We start from the raw sequence: 27,926 nt of genomic DNA, 5'->3' as shown, positions 1-27,926 counted from the left end.
AGTTACTCTAACACTGACAAAATAAGTAGTTCTGTATCTGTTCAAGTGAACATGTGGTGTTAATGGTCACAGAACCAGAGCAAGGTTTATTTAAATCAACATTACAGGGGTAAAAAAGCACAATTACAAAAGCAAGACTGAATGACAAACCATGTTTAGCATCTTCCTGTAACAAGCAATTCTGAGTCAAGTATTTGTCTGCTGTTAAGAATTCTATGTCAGAAAATAAACCAATGAGCAGAAGCAGCACATTTTGGTTGCCTGCAACATGAAAAGGAAAAGTTCTCAGAAGCTAACTTCAGCCTTGCAGGGTTCCCTCCATCAGCCACCAATGGCACTGACTCTCACGTCACTGGTGCCCAATCATTTCTCCCTAAAAAGCCAATTATCATCTGCCTGCTCATGTTCTTTCACCACCTGGTTTTCTCTCACCCAGTGCAAATGCTTCCATTTTCATGGCAGCTGAATTCAAATTGCTCCTCAAAAGATACACACAGAACCTCACTGTTTCAGCAGAAAAACAAGGGAAATCATACTTTTGTTCCAACATATTCTGATTCCCTGATGAATGAAAAAAAGAAAGCTCAGACCTGATATTTTTAACTCCAAAACATACCCACAAAGTAAACCTCCAAAAGCTTTTTTGGGAAAAAACAGCCTTACTATTACAGGCTGATCTTTATAGATAATAATTTACAATGAGTACTCTGGGACTAAAACCAGGCTACAACAATATGTACAAGAACAACATTGTACAAACATTTTCTTTATGCTTTCATATATTCCCTTAAAAAGCAAATTACTTGAAAACACCAACAGGACCTTTAAGAAACACAGACTAGTTCTACTGAGGGCCCAGTTCGTTAGTACAAAAGCATTATTGCTCTTTCTACTGTCAGAGGGTTGAAAGAAGTTTGACTTTCTGTACTAATACATTAGAAACTGTAATTACAGCTGTGGCAAGTATCGGTAAGAGAGGCCAGCAGGCAGATCCTCCTCTCCTCACTCCAGTTCCTCCCAAGGACACAGGCTAGTGTCAGTAAGGATGACCACATCCAACTGCGGGTAAGAAAATTTTGTGCAAACATTCCATCATTTTAGAATGAGGTCTACTGGAGCAATGTGGATCCTGGTGATCTCTCTCTTATTTAACAGAAACTCCAACTAACTCAAGTTCATTAGTTACTCACAAGTTTATAAACAACTTATAAACTGAGTAATTGCAGATAACATCAGAGTACAACAAAAGCTCTATCAGAGTTGTACAGAAGCAGCCTCAGGGAAGGAAAGCAGTAGTGAAAGTTACAGTCAGGCTCATAGTTTCAGAAATAGTAGGCTGTGTGAGTAACCCAATTGGAACACTCTTCCTTTGAACGTTTTGCTGAGCTGTGTGATGTGAAAATAGATTTGTATGCCTCAGACTTCTCGCTGTCTGCAATGGATCTCTTCGTAGTAGCAGAAGCAGCCTTATTGACTTTTGCTGGCACAGATGAATTTCCATTATCTGAGAGAGAAAAAGGAAAAGAAAGAAGCATGCACAGCAGCTTACAATTGAGAGTATTTAAATAAAGATAAAATACTTAAAAACAGTGTGTACAGAAGCATATGCCTTGTTTTCAGGGCTACCCCAAACATATCCCATGGCTGTACTCCACAGCAAACAGGTTCCTAGCCTTCAGATTTCATGCTCCAAAAGCATTCAAAAATCTTGCAGAGAGACTTCTTTCCTACTTGTGTAAATCCCTTGTGCTGTAGTTCAGTATTGATGACTTTTATTCCTCTAAGTGAAAATTTACTCAGAACTCAAGACAGAAACACGGAAGTATCCCACCACCCCACCCTGAAGTATTGTTTAGAGCTATCAAATGACAAAAAGCTAAACTTGTGACATACAGTCCCCAGGGAGCCTATCTCTTCCCTTTATTCTGTGCAAAGTCATGTATGACCAATAATAACGGTCTCTGCATCACTATGTATCTGGGATAGGAAAATGTCCATGCCTCTGTTTCTGATACCACCTCTCTCACTGCTACAAAAAAAATCCCTCCCTCTCTCTCTTAACTGTTTGTGCATGTTTATGAGGCAGCTCCCTATTCCAATGTGGCAATGCCAGCGACGAGCAGTGTGAGCAATCTGGCAGTGTAGGCCTAGAGCCTGACACTACAGTAGGCCATGCTCAGCATATGTGCAGAAAACAGCTAGCAGTGTAGCAAAACATTGCTGTGCCTGCAGCATGTAACTAAAACAGGACACTAGTAGCTATAAACACAGAAAGTTATCTTGGAACAACAGGACACGCACCTGCTTCAACAACCTCATGTGTCATTAGCAGTTGGATCAATATCTATAATAGTGTGATGGGTGGTCACTCATAGGGAATCAATGAAGCTATGCCAATGAGGCTCTCTGAGTTTATTTAAGTTGTAGAAGTTCCCTTGATATGCATTTTCCTTTCCCTTCTTCTTTGCTTTACTTTACTGTGCTATACTCACTATGCTCACACTATAGTCCTACAATACTGGAACAATAAAGGAACAATACTCGATCATATTGGTCGTCTGTATTGACTCCAGTCTCCGTCGCATTAATTCCAGCTAGGAAAGGCAGCTCTTTAGGATAGACTTTTGAAAGAGCACATTCTTTGGAGAAGTGAGCTACAACATTATGGCTCCCTTGCAAACCAGAGTTAACCCTTTTATTGCTGAGAAAAATTAAAAATAAAAGACAAGAGAGGGCAGCTTCTGAAACCTATGGTACAAAACAGCCAGAGAAAGATCTGACAGTATTTCTCAAAGCAGAATTATTTGTTCACATTTTCCTCATTTAGATTAAACAGTAAACACCAACCTGAACTTTTGGTGAAGATAATCTGCCTTTCTCCAGAACTGGAACTGATGCAATCCTTTCCATTCTTAGCCTTTGATGGACCTGGGACATCTGTGAAAGAGAACAAAAGGAAAGAAAGAGGAAAAAAAAACAAACACCACCAAACCCAAAACATACAAAACAAAACAAAACCAAACCCAAACAAACAAGAAATCATGAATCTGCTTCATGACTCAGAAGGTTATACAGCATTTCTATCTGTGAGGTTACCTTCAGTGGTATCCTGCCGAGGCGCTGATTCTGTTGACTTAGATTTCTTTGCTTTCTGAAATGACACAAGCAGAAATTGTCAGCGTAATGAATTCCAAAGGAAATGTCATTCCCAACTTGTATTTGGCAGAAACAATTTAATGTAGTACGTTTTTATGTCCTATACAGTGGAACTACACAGAGAGAGTCATTGCCCATTGGAATGTGCTGCCTGGGGAGGTGGTGGAGTCACCATCATTGGAGGTGTTTAGGAGGAGACTTGATAGGGTGCTTGGTTTAGTTGATTAGATGGTGTTGGATGATGGGTTGGACGTGATGATCTTTGAAGGTCTCTTCCAACCTGGTCAATTCCATTCTAACTCTTCCTCCCACAACACTGATCCACACTTTGGTATTATTTCTATGTGGGAAAACTTTGGAAACTTGAAGTTACCTTAAAGAAAATTGTGCAGGTCAAAACTAAACTGTCTGGATATGGTATCTTGGTTTGCATTCTTTATTATCATCCCTAAGGCTGTTTGAGACCGTGAACCCACATGGCAGGACATTAAATTGTACAACATTAAACAAGACACAGTTAACTCTCATCAATAAAGACCTTGATCAATAAAACAGAATAATCCTACATCTTGTATCCTCTTTATTTTACTCAATCAAAAAATCCCTCTTGGGTAACTTTCAATAGCTGGGCCCTCTGTCACGAGACTGCCTGGGAAGAAAAGGTGCAAATAGTTAACCTAGATTTTTTTAGAGCCATCTGTGGACCAGATTTTCCAAGTTAATTTATGTTTGCCCAGATTTAAAAAAGCCACAGAAAACCCAAACAACAGCAACGAGAATCCCTTTACAGGCTTTGATTATATAAATGCCAAGCTGAAAACCGAAGATGTGTTAGAAGTCATTGGTGGTGCTATCCCAAAAGATGGCTCTGTATACATTCAGAATGCTGCATGCATTTCAAGAAAGCTACACAAACCCAAGGAAAATAAATATATTTAAATGAGTTATAAAAATCAGGAGAACCCATACTGCCAAGAATGTGAGGGAAAAAACAAAAGCACCGTGTTGCTGCACAGCTTAGCCAGAAGGTGGTGGCAGAGGCTTATTAGTCTAGAAGCAAACCTTGCTCCCCTCCTGTCTGAGTACAAGAAAAATCTCTTTTCAGAGTGTTTCCCATGTGAATCACGAGATGCTTGTAAAACTATGTATGCATATGTATTATAGACAATGAATATATATTATACATATTTCATCATGGGCACAGATGGCATAGCTGAGCTTCAATGTTTGTTTTATACCTAGTGTTAGCTGTTTCTTCCTTATGCTTTGTCTCATTAGTATAAAGAAAAAGAGTTTGTGCCTGCTGCTCCAAATACAGTATGTCTATTTTGACTGCTCTCCTAGCTGAAAGAAGGAATTGAGGAAGAGGTCTGAACAGCAGTGCCCCCAAACTAGGAATTGTCTTCTGATACTAGGTCTGGAGGTCTCAGATTAGTGAATGGTGCCAGTGACAGCAGAGAAGAACGGTTCTAGCTGCAAAGAGATCAGCTGGCGCAGCAAGACAAGGCAGAATCGCAAAAAACTGCTCAGAAATCAGGGATGAATTGTAGGAGGCCTACTGAGAGATTTGCAAATCCTCTACCTGCCTGTCAATCTCCACTGAACAAACTAAACTTACTTGCATATTCACCTAAGGCATATAGAGCCCAAACACCAAAGCATGATTTTGTTTAGTCTGCCACCACAGCAACGGTGCTGATACAATCAGAGACAGAGTTCCTCAGCATGCTTAGGTGGTACTTCTTTATTGTGCAGAAGCTTGGGCCAGTACCAAGTTGCAGGCTGTTCCACATTATTTGAACCAAACCCATAGGTGCTTTGTGAAGCCCACCTTCCTAATGAAAATGGAGTGCCTGTGCCTGTGATTTTGAGACCTGACTACTCATTTACTGAGACCTGCAATACGCTATGATCAAATGACCTTTAAAATTCTTTCAAACATTAAATGATGAAGTACTAAAAAAAAACCACCCAAAACACCCCACACAACCCAACAGAAAAAGAGAACATCTGAGTAGACAGCATAAGATTCACAGCATCACTCTTACATCAGAAACTATAGAACCCTAAGTGCAGAGGCTCTGAGCAGAGAGGAAATGGAAGGGCAGGATCTCTATGAATAACCATCTTGTTGCTGTATTGCCCAGGCCCAGTGATGCTTTATTAGCACAGATGAATACAGACTCTATGATGAGAAGGAATCATATGCTTGCTGGCAAGGAAACAAGGACTGGTTTCAAAACAATCTAGAGAAATGTTTGTATGCCATCTAGCCCAACAGGCAGACAAAAATCAAGCACAGCAACAGGGGAGTGATGATCAACATCCATCTGAAGTCTCAGTCACCGACAGTGTCAGGCAATGACTCATACTCTTGAAATTCAGCTATGCCTGTCTCCACTCTGGAGTGAGTCAACACTGAAGTTCTTGCTTGCTTTATCATCCTCCAAACAATGGCAGGTAAAAACAATAATTAAAAAAAACCCAATTCTGAACAAAGTTCTGTGTGCAGAGTGGTCCTCATTTGACAGCAGAGTGCCATAGAACCACGACTGCACAAAGCAGCAGTACAGAGCGCAGAACTGTAACAACTGCTTCCATGGCATTTTGCTTAGTCAAAAAGGAAACAAATAAATGCAAACAGCTCAACAGTACGGTGAAAATCAGCACCACCAGTAATGACTCAGGACTGTAAGAACCACAAACCATGACAGCATTTCCAAACTGTGGTCTTACAGAATCAAAGCAGGAATCTACACATCCCAACAGTGCATTTCTGACAGTGGCCAGTAGAGGATACTTGAAGATCAAAAAACTAATAACCTGCCAGCAGGAACCACTGCATGAAATAAAGGGAATGTTTTGCTCATTACTATAGTTTACTAAGACAAGCCCTTTGCTTTGAGAAACCCCTGCAATATAGCTGGCACACTGTCCATTTGATCCATAGCACTGAATTCTATGCTTTTTCACATCACTGTGCACTGCCTGCTAGTCAAAAAAGTTTCAGTACAACCCACTTCAACATGCCAAGAGCAAATTCTGCACACATTCTCACTACTTTTAAAAGCAGCACTGAAGTAAACCACAGTTTACTGAGTGAACTCTTTACTCTGCATAAATATCAGCAGAAAATGGCTGAGTGATCTAAGAGCACACATTACACACAAGAATTGTTCCCATTTTCTTTTAAACAATGCATAAAAGGATTACCTTTTCTAATTTACTTTTAAGTCTTCTGTCCTCCATTCTTTTCTTCAAGGCTTCCACATCTTCTTTGTTACCATTAAGGACAATCACATCTCCCTCTTGAAAGGGAACACCACACTTCAAGGAAAAAAACAAGGACAAAACTAGTATTTTTTTCCAAGATCCTTACACTGTTGAACCTTTGTTAGAATTAATACTGTGTTTAAGCTCTCCAATCCTCCCCTGCTTCGTAATGTTTCTTTTCCAATAGTTATTTCTCTTTTAATAGTCTAATACATCATCTCATCTGAAATGTCAAAGGGAAAACCTCTGTTTTTAGCAATGAGCAAAGGAACGCTGACTGACAGTACCCCTCTTCACAAAGAGAATAAATACTCATCTCGTAGCAGTGAGCTGTGAACTTCTGATAACCACATTTCAAACCAGCTCACACACCAATCTGCACAGGAAATTCTAAAAGAATGTCAGGAATAGGAGAATATTTTGTTGCTCTTCAAAGCCCTATTCCATGCAATCAGGCTACAGAAATGGCATGTATTTTCCACCATCAGTTCCTATTAACTGATTCACTTTTCTCCTCTGGGAAAAAAAGGAACCACTGTGTGTTTTCTGTGCAGAGGTTTCTTGTTTTACTAGCATAAAATGTACTCTAAATTAAACACCTAACTAGATTCTACTCAGTTTTTGGAGCCCCACAGTGAAACCCACTACAGGCATCTGATTCAAATCCAATCACGATGCCATTCTACTGTAGGATTTGTCTTTCAACATAGTAATACAAGAAACAACAACCGATAGGAGCAGTTCCTTTACACTGACCAGGAATGACAAGGAAGGTGTTGTTCTATGTGCAGAACATGCAGCAGAGGGAATTTTTCTCCCTGACAGCTAACCAGAAAACCTTTTTTCTTTTAATATAATTTTTTATATTACTGAGGGAATAAAAACTGGTCAAAAAAAGTGGCATTGCTCATTAACTCAGACTTGCCATCTCATCGTCTCTCATCTGATTTATTAAACACTGCCAAGTTTCAAAACACTGGATAATGGATAATGCATGTAATGTGCTTCATGTAATTGCACATTTGTTTTCTGCTTGAAGTCACAGATGTTTCACTGCACACATTTGCAATCATTTGGCAAAGCCAGAAGGTTCACTATAATGCTTTCTTTTCTCAATTTTGTTGTTGTTATTTTGTTAGATCCAGAAGCTTTCTGTTAATCTGCAAGATTAGTTTCTAATCCCACCTCTGTCATTACTCTCCTGTTTTATAAACAAAGGTTTAGAAAGGTTACTCATGTATTTGCAGCAGGAATTAATCAAATGGAAGTACATGCGGACAGAGGTTTGACTGGGGCCCACTCAAGTGATGAACAGTTTAAAATCAAGGTGGTCAGAGAGATTATGAAGGAGAATCAAGGGTTGCATACAAAGTAAATCAGGCAGAATAGTGAGAAATGGGTGAGTAGCCCAAATTTTTCCATTGCTACTCAATGAGCTAGTGTTAGAAATACCAGCTTGGTATGATCTCAGACACTTGTGAGTGAGAAGTCTAGGAAATGAAGACAGATATATCAGCCTTCACACTGAGGAAAGAGCAACTGGCAGCTGCCTTGATCCTGAAGAAACCCTAAACATTCATTTCTAGTGGGGTGTTTTTCAAATACAGCATGAAAGACCAGCATGCTCCTACAAGCCAGTGATTATAATTGATAGTATTTTAGAATATATTCTGTTCAGCATACTAAAAAGCACCTTCATACTCGGAGGAAATTTCCACTTCTGCCACAGGGCCCTAATTTCAACCAATACTGCACTTTGAAAAAGCAAGCAAACCCAGGTTCCCATCTGGAAAACACAGGTGGAACTGCTCTAAAGTGAAAAATATTTACAAGAAATGAGAAAATAAAGACAGTGTGCTCTTCTGGTTCAGTGAAATGGATCTTTTTTTTTGCCATGACAACAGCCACATCATAATTACAGAGACCAAATGCTACTAAACATACTTTAAGTACAGCAAGCTGTAGGTATAGAACCAAACCCACCTCCCCAGGTTTCACTAACTCCAGCAGGTAACCATTTGTTGTTGCATCATGCATGCAGCAAATGTGTTTTTAATTTCGGTCCTGTTGAATGCAAACATTTAACTCTGTTTCTTTAATAAGGCTCACTAGCTCTTCACTGGGGAAAAAAACAAGAGAAAAGAAAGAAGAGAGAAAAAAAAAGAAAGAAGAAAGAAAGAAGAAGAAAAAAAGAAAGATTTCCCATCTCAAAGCTGCAACAGAATGTAGAAAGAAATTTGGGGTTTGCAAATTCAGAAAGATTGTGCCTTCAGATTAAGGTCTTCTGGACAGATTTTTGTTTTAGGAGAGCTGCCTGCAGATCTGAATGCAAGATTCAGTCAGTAATGGCAGACAAGTAGGATGCTAGCTGAAGGAGATGCTGGACATGCAGCTCCATTTTTGTCTAAAAGCCCTCTCAGGGTCGGATTACAAAAGTGTGATCAAAACAGTTTGCAACTAAATGGTTTACCATGCTCACATCCAGGAATTGTTTAAAGGGTGTGCAAACATGATCAGAAAGTATTCAAAGACTGATACTCAAATCTATGTACTCTACAAATCCCATGTGTATACACCTACAGACACAGGAATATGAACTTCACATTAAAGTAAAACCAAAACCTACCCAAAGGCTTAACATCATTAGAATAATAAAGGTGTAGCTTTATTAGCTTAAGCATAAATACAATGTTTTAAATTTGAGCTAGTAAAAGAAATAGTGAAATTAGTTTTCAAATAATGAAGACCTTTAAATTTTCAAGCATTTGAATATAGTAGGAGAGCGCATCTTTCTTAGAAAATAAAACACAAGAGGTTTTCCAGTACCAAAGAAATCTGAGTTTAAGATGATTTGCTGAATTCTAAATTTTACAGCTTAAGTTTCAGCTACACAAGGTGATGGTGGCATCATTTCTTCTGTAGACTACTTTTGACAGACTAGTTTTTGGTTTTTATACATCATCAAAGATGTAGTTCCATCCATGGCTACTCCAGTCTTAATACAATGCAAATGAACAAGGGGCACGTGCACTTTAACATCTAAACGTTTACACTGTTTATATAATCATAGAGTCAATAAGGTTGGAAAAGACCACAAAGATCATCAAGTCTAACTGGTCACCCAAGACCTCATGACTACTAAACCATGGCACCAAGTGCCACATCCAATCCCCTCTTGAACACCTCCAGGGATGGTGACTCCACCACTTCCCTGGGCAGCCCATTCTAATGGCTAACGACTCTCTCAGTGAAGAATTTTCTCCTCACCTTAAGCCTAAACTTCCCCTGGTGCAGCTTGAGACTGTGTCTTCTTGTTCTGGTGCTGCTTGCCTGGGAGAAGAGATCAATCCCCTCCTGGCTACAACCTCCCTTCAGGTAGTTGTAGAGAGCAAGGAGTCTCCCCTGAGCCTTCTCTTCTCCAGGCTAAACAATCCCAGCTCCCTCAGCCTCTCCTCGTAGGGCTTGTGCTCATGGCCTCTCCCCAGCCTTGTTGCCCTTCTCTGGACACGTTCAAGCATCTCAATGTCCTTCTTAAATTGAGGAGCCCAGAACTGAACACAGTACTCAAGGTGTGGCCTAACCAGTGCCGAATACAGGGGCACACTGACTTCCCTGTTACAGTTCAATGTCATATAAGAAATCTGAAATCTCTTTCCCAACATAAACACTAAGTTAACTCCCGCAGTCCTCCTAAATATGATCACTACTAGGAAATGCACAAAAGACTTGAATACTTCTTCAAACCATTTTCCTGTAGATTATGGAACATGTGTAACAACAGCCTGACTGTCTCTCTTTAAATAGTATTTAGTAGCAGCATTTAGAAGGAGGATTTGATGCATATGCTATTCACACAAGGACCATATCACTGTTCATATACCAGCCACACAAGATGACATAAAGATCACTGTACCTTGTAACAGCCAATTAAAAACATATTTTAAGAGATACTCTTGTAGAGGTTTATTCATCTGGTAGTGCCAGATTAAGTTCTGCTGGTGACACCCTTGTGAGACATGCAATCAAAGAGTAAATGGTAATGTTTGAAGAGTGGAAAGCCTCCTACAAACTAATTCACAGAATGGGAAATTTCCTCAGAAGTTGTAGCATCTCCTACAAAAATATCATCCAAGAAGAAATCTCTATTTACAGAGCTTCCCTTAAAGTCAATGATAATTTTGTATCTGCCATACCTGCAGCAGTACTTTGATTTACTTTGAGGTTTTCCCTCTATTTATTTCTGACCAATATGCTATTTTGATCTGAATGTGACCAAAATACAGCAGCCTTCTCGCTTGTTTCTAGAACCCCAAAGCTCCTAATTCTGGTGGATTTAAGCTGCTAACTCTTCACTTATTAAAAATCTCAGGCACCTTTATATAAGCAGTAACACAGTAAACACATGGTTTCAGAAGGAGGAATTTATTCTTGTAAGCTTCCAGCTATTTGCAATGACCAGAGGCAATTCTCTGCTATACTTATTTGCTGCAAATTGGAAAGTTTCAGCAGGCAAACAGTTAAGAACTGGGGGAGGAGGAGGAGGAGGAGGAGGAGAAGAGGGTCGGTTTCCTTTCCAGTTCTCATCATCCAGCATGCTCCGTTAGCAGTGCACAGGTTAATGCCTCCGAGGAAAAGCAATACTATTTATAATCATCAGCAATGTACTCTACAGATTTGAAAGTCTGATTTCAGTCCTTTAAAGGCCGTCTCAGAAAGTGTGGCAACAGAATTTCGAGAAGCCCAAGTTCTCTCTCATCATTGTGAAACAGAGGACGTTTTTGAAGCCAAAGAGCATTACTGCAGAATAAATATGCCAAGCATTGTGGGAAGCCAGATGAGGTCTTAAATGAAAACATTCATGTTAATGTTTAACCCCTTTGACTTAGGCAAGATCTCCACACAAGCGACAGTGAAGAATGCTGTCTGAATTCTGCTGAAGGACGGGGGGACTATTTACTTTTATTATGCTGCCGTCTCCTGGCTAATTTTGTACAAGGTAAGACTAAATAAATTAGATTGTTAGACTTCAGGTTTTTGCTTTTCCTTAATTAAAGCACAACATGTTTTAATTTCTCAAATGCAAAGAATCTTCTGAATTAGAGTAAAAGCCTCAAATCTGCGGTAAGGTTTCAGGGTTTTATTTTTTCCCCCCTCCTTTTTTACTGTCATAGAGGTTCGGGTAGGATGGAGGTCATTACCACCACTGCTGTTTGCATTATAAACATCACAATACTTATGGATACTTTTTATGCTCTGTTGCAAACAAGATTTCATTTTTACAGCCTGTAACTTCAGGGTTTAAATAGCTCTCATAATATTTGTTTTAAATGATGAGGTCAAACACACAAGGAAAAAACACGTAACAGGAAAACAGAAAATAGCAATGATGAACAACTAAACCTCCATAAATCTGTTGAGGATGTATTAATAAACAGCAATGCAATATTTTAAAGCATGATTTACAATTTCTAAAGTAGTATGAATTGGGTTTGATGAAGAAATGTTTTCTTTTACTGGATGCCTGTCACAAGACAGAAGCAGACTCAGCATACTTACCGAGGCTGAAGTAAAAAGCAAAGTGAAAGGCAGTTGCAAGAATTGATTTTAACAAGGAGATTTTAACAGTTAGTATTCACTTGTTTATAAAGTGTCTACATGAATGCTTCTGTAAACACCTTTCAGAGAGAAAAGAGACATAAAAAGATTTGGAAATAATGAATTAATGCCTTTTAACTCATAAGCATTCCCAAATTATTTGTTTCACTAAATTATTCCATCGTGAACTTTATCACATCAATGTGTCTGTAACGGCAATATTAAGCAAACACAAAGAGTACAGACAAAATACCTACAGGTGCAATGATGCTGTTCAAAATCCTATGGCAGGAAGAAAGAGTGAATTGTAAAATGACTTGTTACTATGAAATGCACAGCAAAGTATGCAGCTAATGGGATCTTGATGAACCGAGATGGTATTTCACAGGCTTGTTTTCAGGTGTGAACTAATTCCAGTTTTTCTCTAGAGCTTACCTTTTTAATTGAGATGGAGAAGCTTAAGCTTTCAACAACAATTTTCTGTTAAGTAAGATCCATAAAAGCAGCCATAAAGATGCTTGGAAATCCTATAGACAGGGTTTTTGAGGAATGTCAAACTCTCAGTAGTTCTAGAAATTAATACAACTTCGTCCTCCAGGTTTAGAAAATCTAATCCCTATCACGGAAAAGGCTGAGTTTCAAGAAGACATTCTGATAATAGTAAGTACCTAATAAATTAAAAGGCTGGACAGCACAGTCCAGGTTATGCCTGGACAGTGGGTCTTCTGGATAGGATGACACCTTGCTCTTCAAGGGCAGGATGAAATATGTCAGCACAGTCCTTGACAGCATAGGGGCTACAGGAACCTTAAGTGACAAATTTCACAGGACTGCAATTCTAGCTCTAAATCTGGTAAAACACTAGCAAAAGCCAATGCTTCCATTCTATAATATTGCCTGAGGCTGCAAGACATGACATTCTCTTCTTGTAGACAAGGCTTCATCATTTAGTCATTCCCCACAAACATGTTAACACTGGAGAAGGAATTGTTTCTTCTTACCTGGTAACTGGGTGTTTGTGCCCTTTTGTGCTGCCATTTGAAATACAGCTTCTAGATGCCCAGCAACTCAATAGGAAAAATCCATAGTAAACACTTAATTCAAAGCATCCCTGGAAGCTATTCTTTGAAGGGTAATAAAAATTTAAGTGTATGCAAGAAACAGGTTATAGCTTGGTTCCCTGGGGCACTGTCCTTTGCAATCTGTCCACAAAGATGTGTTTATGGAAGAATCCTGGCAGTTGTGCTGATTCTGTACAGATGTTCTATATTCTAAGGAAGTACAAAGTCCCAAATATTTCTACAGCTGCCCAGTGCCTTCAGACTTAACCCTCCCTGTGATGCAACACAAAGATCTCATCCCATTCACTAATTCAGGGCAACCTCAGTGCTCCTCCTGTAATAATTCTCTCAGAACAAACCCATTTTTTTTCTGGCCAGGTCCACAAAAATTAATGCTTACTCAACAGACACTCCCTCTCCCCAACTTCTGCTACCAGGTACATAATGACCTTATGCAAATCTCCTCTGTGCTGCAGCAGTCAGCTGGTAGCAGGCTACAGCACTGGCGTATTTCATTCTTACTGCAACCCCCCCTGGCTTTCACCCTTCAGTGGCATTGCTTTTCTCAATAGTGTGCAGAAAGGAGGCAAGGTTGACAAGGGTTTGATTTGCTGAAGTTTTTCTCTTTGACTGGATCAAATCCTCTCATCAAGCTTGTTTACTCAGTAAATGTATCCCTCAGGAGCTGTGAAGAAAAGAATATTCTTCTGGGATGTGATTTCCTAATGTTTTTCTTTGACCTATGCATTCAATGCAGACTGAAGGATACTGCTGACAGAACATAGGAGCAAAATGGATGAAGCCTCCATCTAACACACCACTCCACTCTCTGGAATGATAAACGGAAAAGAGGCATCTTCCCAGCATGAAATCCAGTGCATACCAGTAAGGACAACAACATCAATACATTCTTTTCCAACAGTCTAATGTAAGATTTTTACATTGTGGTAATATAGAGTATCCATTCTCTTGCTTCAAATTCTGTATTCTTAATCTAGTTTTAAATTCTGTGCCTCATTTCTACTCTTACTACAACGACTTCTTTGTTTTCAAGCTTCTAAGGGAAGATGGATACTGAGTTTTCATCAAAGAAGTCATTTCCACTTCTTTCTAGTGACCTTCTGACCACAACAGCATTCCTATAAAGAAGCTGTTATAAAAATATGCTGCTTCTCTGTTCCTATGTAAAATCAAGTACACTGTGATGTTGACAGCTGCAGAGCATGAAATATTTAGAGGTGAATTACAAGTCTGTTTAAAAGCAAATGCATTAAATGAGAGAAAATTAATTCTCTTTAAAATACACTCACAGTACTTCTTCATTTAACTATTCAACTCAATGGTAGCTGATGGGACCCTTGGTCTACCCCTGGTATTTCTCTAAATGCTTCAAGGATAAACAGTTCATGTAACTGCTGGGCACTCAGGGCTGCTGCACTCTCCTTCTGATCTTTCATCAGAGTAAGAAAGAAAAGAAACCACACAGGAAAAAATTCCATGCCAACACTGATGTAAATTACATAGTTCTTTCTGAATGCTGGGACTGGCAGCGGCAAACTTATCTCAGGAGATGCACATATGCTAGAAATAAGAAATGAGTGTTGTCTGCACGTTCTGTTTTCCGAAGCATTAATACAAAGATGTCAGAAGGAAAAAAAAACAACCACCAAAACTCTGTCAGAGACAGAAACATGTGCTGTCTTTATAAAGATAAAACCCAGTGTATTTTGTGGATTATGTTCTACTCTCTTCCTTTTCTTTATTTAATAAATTTTCTGCTGATTCAATTTACTGAATTCTGGTCCTCTGGCAGAACGTTAAGGTTTCCCAGGCCTTAAGGAAATAGCAGCAGCAGCAGCTGTCTCTTAGCACACAGTGCTCTCACACAGCTTTCCTATTATAAAGCTAGACCTTGACCAACCTATAGCACTGGACTCACTTACTGGCACATAGAATTTTATTCTGCACTGAGACAATCTGATGGGCTACACCACCCCTCCCTTACTCAAGTAATGAAGTGTAGAAAGCCATCTGGGTTCTCTGGGTGATTCTGTTTGTGCTAGAAAGACTGCTTCACGTACCACTTCCAAGGGCACACAGAGAGCTCCTCCTAGGAAGTGGAAGGACAGCCATCTCAACATTTATAAATACATCATTAATGTCACATCTATTAAAAAAATGAAGTCAAACAGGTTTTTAATCTTACTTTTCCTTTCAGGTAATTTGAACATTTCATTAAACTATGATGAGGAGACAATTTATGGAAAACAAAAGATGAACCCACTCGATGCAACAAAGTCAGGATTTTTATTGTGCATTGCTGTCTGCATGTTCATCTACACTTTCATCTACCTAAAGGATATGTTTTCTGAAGAGCCAAGTGAACAAAAAATTAAGGCAAATATTGCAGAGTGTGGGTTTTATCCAGATGAACTCTGTTCAGCACTTTTTGCAGGGAAAGCAGCCGCCTTCAAACTAGGAAACCTCTGTCAGAATACCTATCAACCTAAACCACTCAGCTGCACTCAGACCTCATGCAACTGCTCCATGGTTTTGAAGACGCTGCACTTTATCACGAGGCCACTGTCAGATGAAGAAGGAAATTTCTCCTTGGCATACATTATCACAATTCACAAGGAGCTGGAAATGTTTGTAAAGCTGCTAAGAGCTATTTACATGCCTCAGAATATTTACTGCATACATGTCGACGAAAAGTCCCCCAAAGATTACAAAGCTGCTGTACAAAGCCTCATTAATTGCTTTGAAAATATTTTCATTTCCTCAAAAAGAGAAAGTGTTGTTTATGCAGGATTTTCAAGATTACAAGCTGATATCAACTGCATGAGAGATCTAGTCAATTCCAAAATCCAGTGGAATTATGTCATTAATCTCTGTGGCCAAGATTATCCCATTCAAACAAACAGAGACATTATACAATACATCAAAAGTAAATGGAATGGTAAGAACATGACTCCCGGCATAGTCCAACCGGCTCACATGAAACACAGGACACAGGTTAGTTACAGAGAGTCTGTACACTCTGGAATGTCATACGTGTATCCAACAAAGAATATAAAAGCTAAGCCTCCACACAATTTGACAATATATTTTGGCAGCGCCTATTACATACTCACTAAAGAATTTGTAGAGTTTACACTGACTGATGCACGTGCAAAAGATTTGCTGGAGTGGTCAAGAGACACATACAGTCCAGATGAACACTACTGGGTCACACTGAATCGTTTAAATGGTAAGATTTCTGTTATTTCTACTCTGAATAAGCCATGCCCAACAGCATTGTAAGGGCTCTGACAGAGCTCTGAGCTCCAACTCAAAGCCTAAGGACACCAACTAATTGAGTTGCTTTGCATAAATGGAGCCGTGATGATGCCCTTTCAGAAAGAGACATCTCCTGATGTCTGAGAAGCAAGGCTTGATTCCAGAAAATTACTGTTTATGGTGCAGACCATTAGCTACTAGGCTAGAAAAAGGTTTGTTATAAAAATGTTTTGCTACCTGAAAGCTCAAGCTCTCAAGGAATAAAAAAGGCAATAAACCCAAGAATGATGTCTGTTCTTATGACGTAAATAACTGTAAATAGATACTTAATGTGCTACATGTAAAAGGTCTTCAACAGTGAAAGTTTCCCCTGTAATAAGCAGAAAGAAATTTTATCAGAATCTTATGTTTTTAAAGATGCTCCAGGGGCTACACCCAATGCTGACTGGGAAGGAAACATTCGAGCCATTAAATGGAAAGATCAAGAAGGAACTACACATAAAGGCTGCAAAGGTAACCTGAATTTTCATCATGAATTCCAACCTGATTCACTGACTAGCATTCATTGCAAATTACATTAATACACTATGAATTAGCTATTAATTGTGCCTCAGGGGTCAAGTATATTTTATTCTGGAAGTATCAGATAAACCAGCAAGCCACCCTACCGAATTGCTCCACTACATCCTTTCCAAATGGCTTCTGATACATTCTTACAGAGATGGTCACAGTATCCATACACTGACCACTCTTCTGCCAGCCTCCAATTACAAATGCACCAACACGACTGATCAGTTTTCGGGGAAGAGCTGAGGCTTTACTTGCTAAGCATCTTTGTGGGATACTGTCTTCAACACTGGGTTAAATCTCTTCAATTTGAACGATAATAAAAAAGGAGAATAGTGCTGACCACAGGGAAAGCACACATAAATTCTCTGTGCACACTCAGCACAGTGCAGTACTGCCTGGTTAAACAGGTACCCAAACAGAGGCAGATCAGAACTTCAGCATGCCCGGTTACTGGACACAACACAAACCAGAGCAACACATCAGTGAAGCAGATGGAGGTAGTGTATCCATGTGTGTAAAATGCAAAACCAAACCCTTGCCTTGATGTTTAAAACCCAGCATTACCCTCCAGATACATTTCAGTGACACTCTAAGTGAAATGAAAAGGTAGATTTTTTTTGTTAGGAACTCTACAAAGGGAAACTTTATTGTTTAATCCCATTCAGCTTTCTGCTGCTTTCAGATACCTTCAATTTGTCTTTGCAGGTCATTACATCAGAGACATTTGTGTCTATGGACTAGGGGATTTACAGTGGATTATTGAGTCACCTCATTTGTTTGCCAACAAATTCGAGCCTGCAACATACCCGCTTGTTATGGACTGTCTAGAGAGACGCCACAGGCTTAAAGTGCTGCAGCAGGCAGAAATTCCAATTGAAGATCACTGGCGTCTTCAGGAAGAGAACTACTTCAACTTGAAGCTGCATGTCTGAGCTTAAATACATCTAAACAAGTGTTGAAAATACTGACAAAAACCAGTAACATTTTTAGCCACAGACTTCACTCTGTGCATTACAGCATGAGGGTAAGCACAACACTGTACCACCAGTGAAATAAACAGTTCTTATTCATTACACTGATACAAAGACCAGTAGCTGCAAAGGGGTTAACTCTTAAAGAAAATGACATGTCTACATCTCTAACTTACTGAAGAGAAGGGGGAAGTTCAAAATCCTTTAAGTGAATTATTTAACTGGAAAAAAAATAAATCACATTCCTCATGTCTGCAGCCAAAAAGGGAAACAATGTTTGAACACAGATAAAGAGCACAAGTTAAAGCTATGTCCACTGTATCTTTCAGGAAATAGATTACTTTGAATGATGAAGTTCACTAAAATTTCAGAGCTTGTAGATAAGTAAGTTTCAGACAGTTAATTTCACTGTTTGTTTTCAGATTTGTGGTTTTTTTTGAGTTTGTTTTGTGTGTGTTGCTTTGTTTGTGTATTTTTATTTGGTGAGTTGGTTTGTTTGATGGCCAGCTGCTTCTCTAATTCCATTGCATAGCATGGCAGTGTTACTCTTACTCTACTCAGACTGTGCTCCTAATGAAAAGGGCAACAGGATCAGGGATCTTGCAACCAATGTTTAGCTGCAAATCCCGGTTTCTGAGCCTCCATAGGAGTTTAGGGCAAGGGAATGTGGGAAATCTGAGCCTAGGCAACTAAGTAAAACCGATGAAAAGCCACCGAGGGAAACAAAACTTCCCTGAACCTTGCAACAGTCTACAAGAATTATAGATAGCTATCACCAGGACAAGCATCTCATTTCCCAAACCCTCTGCAGACCAAGCAGCAATGGCTGCACTACAGTAGAGAAGTGACAACACCAGGGAAGTGCAACAAAAGAGAGCAGGAATTCAGCCCTTTTCCAGACAACAGTCGCTCTTTCCTCTTCAGGACTCAATCAAAAAGATTGAGGTACTATAAGGGAACAGAGAGGGTATAGGCACTGGTCCTTCATACACTATGGCAACTCTTCCATTAGATTAAATATTTATAAGACCTTCTCTACACAGCCTCCAATGGTCTTTCTTTAGGTGCTACAGAGAGAAACCTGAATTGTGAGAAGTGATTTTGAACTGTTCATCCTCCTTTAGAAGTATTTTGACAAGAATGCAGACGAAAGTTTCATTCCAGTAAATCCAAAATAAACTCCCAATTATTTTGCACGAACTCTAGTGGGACCTAATAAACCATATTGTTACTTATAAACTCTAACAGAGTCTACAGATTACAAATGTCATGGAGCAATTTAGATGGAAGCTTCAGTACGTGCCCAAAATATCACTCTTTTACAAGAGGACTGACTTACAGACCAAGCATTTTCCGCAAAAAAATCAAATGAATCAATAAAAGACCCAACAATAGAACATGAAAGTTTCTCATTACAAACTTACTCCCAGGTTCCTAGATCTGTACTTCTGATTTTCCCACACTGAGTTTCTTGGAAACATGATTTCTTTCAAACGAACTTTAACCTAAAAGACGACCATCTGGTCCCTATTTATTTATAGAAATGTGGAAACTCAACCCAAAGGCCTATACTCTGTTTTGTGTGTAATCCAGGACTTATCTTCTGGCCAAATATGGCTGGAGGTGCCTCCTTGTTTTATATATATATAGAGAGAGAAATAAAGAAGATAATAAATAAATAAAAGACAAAAAGCAGCCATGCAGCATGTGCATACTGAGCTTGTTGGGAGTACCTCTGAAAACCGTTGCTGAAGATAATGGGTCTCTGGCATGTATTAATCACAGCAATATCCATAACTAATTACTATCCAAACCACACCCAATGCACTGTAGGCCACTTCCAGCATTTACCCATTCCATGTTGTCTTTTAAAATATGAATGGAGTGCTCCTCATGGCCATCATGGTAGCAAAGCCAGTATCTACCTTTTACCTTTTGTCACCACCACACAAAACACCTGTTATGTATCACTTCTGAATGGAATCAAAAGGAAGAATTCAGCAGTGAGGTGCTATATAATATTGGCTTGTTCTGCAGAAATTGAGCAACAACAAAATCCTGCATGAAAAGCCTTCTTAAAATATAATCTAAGTCTGACTGGCATCCTGGCCTGCATCAGAATAGTGTGGCCAGCAGAAGCAGGGAAGTCATGGTGCTCCTGTACTCAGCACTGCTTAGGCCACACCTTGAGTAGTGTGTCCAGTTCTGGGCCCCTCAATTTAAGAAGGACATTGAGACTCTTGAGTGTGTCCAGAGAAGGGCAACAGGGCTGGGGAGAGGCCATGAGCACAAGCCCTATGAGCAGAGGCTAAGGGAGCTGGGATTGTTTAGCCTGGAGAAGAGGAGGCTCAGGGGAGACCTTCTTGCTGTCTACAACTACCTAAAGGGAGGTTGTAGCCAGGAGCGGGCTGGTCTCTTCTCCCAGGCAACCAGCACCAGAACAAGAGGACACAGTCTCAAGCTGCACCACGGGAAGTTTAAGCTTGAGGTGAGGAGAAAGCTCTTCACAGAGAGAGTTGTTAGCCATTGGAATGTGCTGCCCAGGGAGGTGGTGGAGTCACCATCCCTGGAGGTGTTCAAGAGAATAGAATAGAATAGAATAAACCAGGTTGGAAGAGACCTTCAAGATCATCACGTCCAACCTATCACCCAACACCACCCAATCAACTAACCCATGTAACCAAGCACCCTGTCAAGTCTCCTCCTGAACACCTCCAGAAAGAGGGGATTGGACGTGACAGTTGGTGCCATGGTCTAGTAGTCATAAGGTCTGTGGTGACAGGTTGGACTTGATGATCTTTGAGGTCTTTTCCAACCTTGTTGATTCTATGATTTTACCCATGTCAGTGCAGGAAAAATCACTAGAGCATGATCCTCCTTCCTTTAAGGATTTCACATTTCAAACAAAATTTTACATACATAAAACGTAATTAGCCCACCAAACACTCATGCACTAAGAAACAGTGGTCTGCTCATGAGCCTCAGCAACCAGAATCACAGTATAGTCTGGACAGATTATTTGCTTCTAAGAAATGTAGAAAATCAGGTAGTAAACCTGTGAAAGCATTTAAACACAAACAAATGTGTTCATCAATGTCTGTATGCCTTCTGTAAACATTATCATGCCATGAGTAGACCAATCACAAAATTCACATCTCAGCAACCAGTGTTTACTAACTTTTGGTGACTGTTAATCTAAGAGCATACTACTATCAGTATGACCTTGTTCAAGGAAACACTGCTCCACAACGGAATGCACACATGAACTGTATCTGGAAGATGTATGCATCATTTCTGTTTCAAAAAACCTGAGGTTCAATAGCTCTGTATCTAAGTTAAACACTCGATTAAGTGTTTTATACAGCACCGACTTTAATAGCTAAGCATACAATTTCAACTGTGTCTGTTGACTCTGAAAACAACTGCAAAATCAATTTTCAAGTGATACAGAAAATTACATTTTAAAATGTAAACTTGTCCTTAGCTTTCAGAGTGACTCCTGAGCTCCCAGAAAAACATGCAACACAGATTCAATAACCACTACCCTGCCTCCGATCTACTTGTAGCACAGTATTATACCAACAGTAACTTCTTCAGCTGAAGAGTTTGATACCAAAAATTGGAAATGATGCTTTATTCTTCCCAAGCCTCCCAAAATGAGGATAAATAGATACTACATAATGCTAGGTAATTATTCTGTTCCCTCATTTCCAAAAGCTTAATTTTTGTCACATAGCAGACTTCCAGACAAGGAGCTACCAAAGAGTGCTCTTAGAATCAGGAAGCCAGTTGAAACATAAGTTCCATGATGTTTAATCACTTTGCCCTCCTCCCCATCTACAACCATGATTAGCACTAACTTACAAGCTTCAAGATCTCATCCAGTACAGAAAGAGTGAGTAGTTACTGTCTTGCTCACTATTTTGATCTTAGTGTCTGTTGGAGAATTAAACATGACAACAGATGAAAACATCCTAGGCAAAAGTGCAAATTTTAAACTGACAATTTCCATGTCAAATATAACTCCTCCTGAAGAACAGGAAGCAGAAGGCAACAGAAAACTGATCTTCAGGGCTTCTGCTAACAGAACTCTATTGTCTGAAAGCATTTAGCATGTGACTTAGTACTGATACACACTTCTGGGTAACAAGGTACTGCAAGTTCTAGTCGTATTCATGAGTATTCATTTCTGTTCTAGTTAAAAGTTCTTTTTCACCTCTTTTCAATGTACTTAGAAGCTTGAAGATGTGCCCCAAGCACTTCATCTAACAAGATCACTCTCCAACATGAACCACCACTAAAAAATTCTCCTTACTTTCAAAAAATCTTTGGCCATATTTTTGGCAAGACAGTTCAAAACCTTTCCCATTTGGGCAATAAGAGACAACTCTCTCAACACTGCTGCAGTCTCTTTCATTCTATGCTTATCTCAGTTTTCATATTTTAATGCTATTTTGCAACTTGAATCTCTCAGACTGCTACTTAAGATGTGAAGCAAAACAGTCTGCTTTCAAGGGAGGTAAGTCACTGAGAAAAAGGCCTCATACTAATTGCAGTTGCCCCTCCTCCATCCATGACAGTTTTCCTCTCATATTCCTGCACCTTCCCCTAATACTAATACAGTTAACAATTCCAGCAAAAGCAGACAAGTACACATATTTAATATTGTCAGCTCTTCATGTTTAGTTTCTATTGAAGAAAATTATGGGTTTTTTTGAAAGAGAACTCCAATAGAAAGACCTTCCTATACAGACTCCATAGAGCCTTTCAAACCTAGCACTACAACAAATACTGCTCAGATAACTCAGGAAAGTTGAATGCTTCATCTTGGGGGTTTCCAGTTCTTTGAATTATACTACATCTGCATATGCATTCCATTTTTTCCTAGACAATTATTTAATGATTTGACTATAAGTGGGCAAACAGATTGCCCTATTTGTTATATGAGCTGCCACAGGAAAAAAAACAGAAGAAAACTGAGCAATGAGACAACTGTCTGTGGGACTTCTCACAAAGTGGTAAGCATTCCCATGAGCCAAGCCACGGCTTGGAAGGCCATGAAAAGCAGCAACTCTCTGCCCTGAGCACAGGGAAGTAATTTCCTACAGTTTTATGAAGCACATTTTGTGCCATGCATCTTGTAGCAGTGTAAATACACATCATTATCTAGTTCTAAAGTGTATGAGCACAAAGGCTTTGTTTGGGCTGCTAGAGATCTCTATTCTCTGGTGAATGTTTTCACTGCATCATTAGAGCATCTGTTTGCCAAAGTCCTTTGGGAAACCGTTGCTGTTTACAATTTAGCAGACTATCAAGACTGCTCTGTGGGCCCACAGGGTGCATTAATACATAAGAATAGCTTGTTTTGAAAGAGCTTGCTTGAATTTCACAGCAGCAGGGAAGAGAACTGCCACACAGCTCCTAGATCTGACACTTCTCCAGTTTACGTCAATGCTATAAACTCATCCCATGGGATGAAGTGAAAACACAGATTCTGAAGCTGAAAAAAAAAAGAGTGAATACACAGCATAAACAAGCAAATACAGGGTTGCTCTTTTGCAACTACTCTCATCATGTCACTCTCTGAAGTCACAAAACAACACCCCACACACAGACATTGCAGGGGCATGTTTGGGCACATACTGTCAGACTGAAGGTGGCAAGGCAATGAAAAAAGGAAACCCTAAACAGCTGTGGCCCATATGAATCCAACAGCTTGGATTTTGGTTCAAAAGGCATGTTGTGATTCTTAAAACACAGTTTAGCACCAATAGAAACATGTATGGCAATCCACAACATCCAAACATTCTGTACTTGAAAAACTCTTTGGTTTAGAAAATGCATGAATCAGAAGTAGAATTCATTTACAAATTAAAAGGTTCTGACTCTATCATGTGTACAATACACATGGTATTTTTCTTATTCATTTGTTCTAGTTCATTTTACTACACTCTGCTGCTGCTGGAAGAATGCTGCTAATTAGCACTTTGGATAGAAACAAACCATTAGCTACCAGAAAACACAACCACCAGTTCCCTGTGCCCCTATTTATAAGGGCTCTGGACCCTCCTCTTGATTTTGAATAAAGAATGAGAACATTATCAGCATGCATCCAAAACTACCAAATCACTCTTTGACCTGAAAGGCAATGTGGACTAAATCATACTGCCCCACCTGGTTCCCATTGTCTCTGTGCACCAAAACTCAACAATAAAAGATGACAGACTAGATGATACTATATATCCACTCCATTATTTCTAGGAGCACTCTCCTGAATACTTTGAAGAATTCACCTGTATGTGCAAAGAGATGTGTGCAAGTATGAGGCTATGTTCAACACTGGTTACTAAAAAAAAAACATGAAGGATTCATTTGGATATCAGCATCACTAAGGTTGGAATAGACCTCAAAGATCATCAAGTCCAACCTGTCACCACAGACCTGATGACTAGAGTAGGGAGGACAATACTGCCCACTGCAGACTTGAACTCATGACCTTCCCATTAAGGGTCTTATGTGCTACCAACTGAGCCACATCTTTGTTCTGCTTAGTTTTTGTAAATGATCAGACTGGCCAAACCATCTCACTCTTGCATTGAACAATCAAGTTACATCCATCTATCAGCAAAAATTTAGATGCAAACAAAAAACCTCATTAAAAATACATTAGTATCTGCCAACAGGAAAGCAGAGCCATTAGGATAAACCAGTATTCTAAAGAACAAAATCATCACTCAATGCAGCAAAATGAGGCTACACCTAACAATGCTCCACATCAGCTGCAACATCTGACTGAGAAAGTTTTCCTTCACAGTTTGTTTTAAAGCAAACATACTATTTATTTTCTCCAATATCAGGGTGTTTGCTGAAAAATAGCTTGCCTAAGCGTGGCAACCACCGTCACAAATCTCACTGACAGCAGAAGCAACCCCTAGCTAGGAAGAAACCAATATAATGGGATCAAACCAGCAGTTCATGTTACATAATAATTCATGCAATTGATGAAAATTCTGTGAAGAGTTGTCCCCACCAAAGGACAAAAACCAACAGGAAAAGTCCTTTAAAAATACGTCAAAACAGAACCTGAGCACGTCATCAGTTTAGATAGAGAGCTGATACTGATAAAACACAAACCACTTGCATCTAGGGGAAAAAAAACAGTCAAAAACCTTGAAACAAGACCAGTCATTGTTTGAGGAAAAATTAATTTCTCAAGTAATTACAAGACTAAACTCTCAGGCAATAAAAATACTCCTTTTTACAACTGTTTAGAAACATTTAACTTTTAAAAGGCCATATGGAATTACTTCAGACCATCATAAGCCAGACCATTTACAAGTTCCATTTCAATCTCTATATTCAGACAAAAACTCCCCCACTTTACTATAGTGGATGTGAATACAAATATATATATGCACATATATGTATCTACAGCTATACATCTACCTGTGGAGATTGTATTTGACCACACTGCTATTAAAACTGAATTAAAACTCACCTTGTGACAAACTTCTGATTTAATCTCTTTGAGAGCCCGTTCAGAGAACACACATCCACAATTCCTCAAGAAGCAAAACCTTCAAAGAAAAGACAAGCCATGCAATTGTTTTTAAGAAAGCCTGTGTTTCAGAGAAATATGTGAAGAGCTTTATTTAACACAGAAACAACACTGCAAAGGGTGAGCAGGGCTTTCCCTTCAGCTAATTAAAGTATCAGCACCTTAATTAGGCACTTACTAATTTGCACAACGTTAAGAATCAGATTGGGAATACTGGGTACTACTACTCTTTATTAAACACATAAATTAGTGTAGGAAAGGATTAACTTTTTATCATTCCTCTTGTGTGAAAGGACACTTAGTAGCCTCCTGAACTCCCTCATCATGACAAGAGGACAAATACTCCCCACAAAGGCCTGAAGTAACTACATCATTCACAACATCACCGATGCAAACATTTTAACCTGCTCTATGTTGGGTTTAGCTAAGCACTCACATCTAAAAACCAAAAATCCAGAAACTGACATACTGACCTATGTCTTCCATTCATTTCCAATCCCACCACAGGACATATAAAGCGTGCAGACTGAATGTCATCATATTTGTCACCTTTTATACTCTCTTTATCACCAGTCCAAGCTGGATTATCTGCAAGGTTTAGTTCTGTTACATTCTGAAAGAGAACAATGTGAGGTTTAAGTTGTTTACTAATAATTTTTGAGCCACAATAACATTTTTGCAATAGCTTTTTCATTGTGGTTTGTAACACTTTTAGTATTAGCTAAGTGTTTGTGGCATGCTTTAACTTTCACAGCACTCTCTAAAACTGCAGAGAAGCTGTTTTACCTTAATATTCTTGATATGTGATGCAGCTTCCACAGGAGTTTTATCAGCTGACTTGTCCAACAAAAATTCAATGACAGCATCTTTATTATACAACCTGCAACATAAGATGTTTAGTAAGCATACTTGATTCTCAAAGCACTCTTTTATTTACAGCTTAGTGCTTTTTGATACAGTGGTGTGTATGGAAACAGTCATACCTGCCCAGCTCACAGGCCACAATAGGTCGACGTAACTTCTCTTGACTCAGAGCACAGTAGTTCCACCTTGCCACCAATTCAGCATTTTTGTCAACCTGAAGGAAGAAAAATACCCCTGGTTTTAAAACAGCTTTTATGTTTGCAAATGATTTAAACATAAAATCAAGGAACAATAAAAGCATTAATCAACCCCTCAGGTATCTTACCAAACCTACTTTCTGAACTCAAAACTAACCCATAAAATAGCTCTAGCAAAACCTTTTAGCAAAATTCATAATCAATTTCAAGGGACTAACTCTTATCTATTGAACACAGGCCCCATGTTCCATGATGCAGAAATATCTTCACAAATCTAACTCATTTTTTATTTTCTGCCACTTCCACTTGTCTCCTCCCTTCTTCATTCTTTTTTGCTCTTCATGCATTTTCCCCTACTATCTTTTCTCAGTTCTACATCTCACCCCCTGCTTTGGTCAACTATCAGTTCCACTGCCTGTAAGGACCAAGATAAAAAAACAAGCAAATCTGTGGATGTCAGGATGCTAGTTGAACCTCTTGTCTAAACCCCAAAATTTTATGACACATTAGCCCATACAAAAAATGCTGAAATTTACAGCAACACTGACAGTCAGGTATGGGGAGGAAAAGGGGTTAGCGATTCAAACACTCTCCTGTGCAGCCCGTTCCAGGCTTTGGAAAGCTATTCCGTATTGAAACTTTTCCTAATGTCTAATCTACACCTCCCGTGGGGAAAAGGAATGCCATTGCCTCTTGTCCTAGCAGAGAAGGGGATACTCCAGAAGCCAAAGGGATCTCCACTGTAGCTGTCGTTAGCGCCACAGTCACCCTGCGGCAGCACTGCAGAATTGGCCAGTGCCGCGCAAAATGCTCTCAACGCTGCCAGCACCAAGAGTGCCCTGCCCGGTTCGCGAGCACTGCGGAAGGGGAAGAACTGACCGGGCCCCCGCAGGGCCTCTATCCCTCGGGGCCGTGGGCCTACGGTAAGGGCCCAGACTCACAGAGCCAGTCCGACAGCCCCCGGCCGCTCTCCCCACCGCCCTCACGCGGTCCTCTCCAACCTTCTCGACTTTGCGAGGCCCCTTGACCAGCTCATGCCGCTTGGGGATGGTACCACCATCGCATCCCATATCGCTCGCCGCGGTGCTACGCTTCCGAGTCCTTTCCCCAGCAGGCAACACACTTCCGGCGGAGGGCAGTACTTCCGGCGGAGGGCACCACGCACTTCCGGCTGCCCAGGGAGCGTCCGCACCGCTGCGGCGCAGCCAGCCGTGCCGGTGCCGGAGGGGGGCGGAACGTACTACTGTTTCAGGGAAGGGGGAGAAGATTTGCAACGTCCCCTCCCGACGCCGGGGCAGAACTGCGGCCGCCTCTCCTACATTTCAGGTGGCCCTGGCACAGTGGGTAGGGTTTCCCCTTGTTTTGTGAGAACAACCCCCGCCCAGGCCAGAACACCGACTTT

The 27,926-nt window shown here is 39.9% G+C and overlaps 2 protein-coding genes across 7 annotated transcripts in view; one reads left to right on the top strand and one right to left on the bottom strand.

Annotated features, from left to right (window-relative positions):
• The window catches only part of LOC137446909 (beta-1,3-galactosyl-O-glycosyl-glycoprotein beta-1,6-N-acetylglucosaminyltransferase 7-like), a 30,287-nt gene extending 10,686 nt beyond the window's left edge, over positions 1 to 19,601 (top strand). For 2 of the 5 annotated variants that reach the window (XM_068149986.1, XM_068149987.1), the window contains 5 exons: positions 11,316 to 11,425; positions 13,843 to 14,013; positions 15,304 to 16,335; positions 16,782 to 16,877; positions 17,640 to 19,601. In XM_068149986.1, the coding sequence (XP_068006087.1) occupies positions 15,360 to 16,335; positions 16,782 to 16,877; positions 17,640 to 17,866 (1,299 nt within the window). In that variant the 5' untranslated portion in view covers positions 11,316 to 11,425; positions 13,843 to 14,013; positions 15,304 to 15,359 and the 3' untranslated portion in view covers positions 17,867 to 19,601. Of the gene's footprint in view, positions 1 to 11,315; positions 11,426 to 12,622; positions 12,685 to 13,842; positions 14,014 to 15,303; positions 16,336 to 16,781; positions 16,878 to 17,639 lie in introns of all 5 variants that reach the window. The other 3 variants (XM_068149988.1, XM_068149991.1, XM_068149990.1) reach the window with 3 other exon arrangements.
• Positions 55 to 27,657, bottom strand: RTF2 (replication termination factor 2). 2 transcript variants are annotated; one of them, XM_068149992.1, is made up of 9 exons: positions 27,526 to 27,657; positions 26,447 to 26,541; positions 26,250 to 26,343; positions 25,937 to 26,076; positions 25,404 to 25,482; positions 6,370 to 6,483; positions 3,097 to 3,151; positions 2,848 to 2,937; positions 55 to 1,504 (listed from the first exon to the last, which is right to left on the bottom strand). In XM_068149992.1, the coding sequence occupies exons 1-9, from the start codon at positions 27,592 to 27,594 to the stop codon at positions 1,323 to 1,325; spliced, it is 918 nt and encodes a 305-aa protein (XP_068006093.1). In that variant the 5' UTR covers positions 27,595 to 27,657; the 3' UTR covers positions 55 to 1,322. The 2 variants fall into 2 exon arrangements, with proteins under 2 accessions (XP_068006093.1, XP_068006094.1); XM_068149993.1 differs by lacking the exon at positions 6,370 to 6,483.
• Positions 27,658 to 27,926: the final 269 nt, after the last annotated feature.

The sequence above is a fragment of the Melanerpes formicivorus genome, unplaced genomic scaffold (assembly GCF_026170545.1).
Source record: "Melanerpes formicivorus ecotype bairdi unplaced genomic scaffold, bMelFor1.0.p_v2 SCAF_19, whole genome shotgun sequence".
Lineage (NCBI taxonomy): Eukaryota > Metazoa > Chordata > Aves > Piciformes > Picidae > Melanerpes > Melanerpes formicivorus.
This window is presented reverse-complemented; position numbering and strand designations above follow the sequence as displayed.

Bases quoted from the DNA above. Each gene is read 5' to 3' on its own strand.
- RTF2 (XM_068149992.1), bottom strand. From the start codon at position 27,594: ATGGGATGCGATGGTGGTACCATCCCCAAGCGGCATGAGCTGGTCAAG. The intron at 26,344-26,446 runs GTATGACTGTTT...CTTATGTTGCAG, and splicing joins GTGGCCTGTGAGCTGGGCAG to GTTGTATAATAAAGATGCTG. The intron at 25,483-25,936 runs GTCAGTATGTCA...TTTTCTTTGAAG, and splicing joins GAAATGAATGGAAGACATAG to GTTTTGCTTCTTGAGGAATT.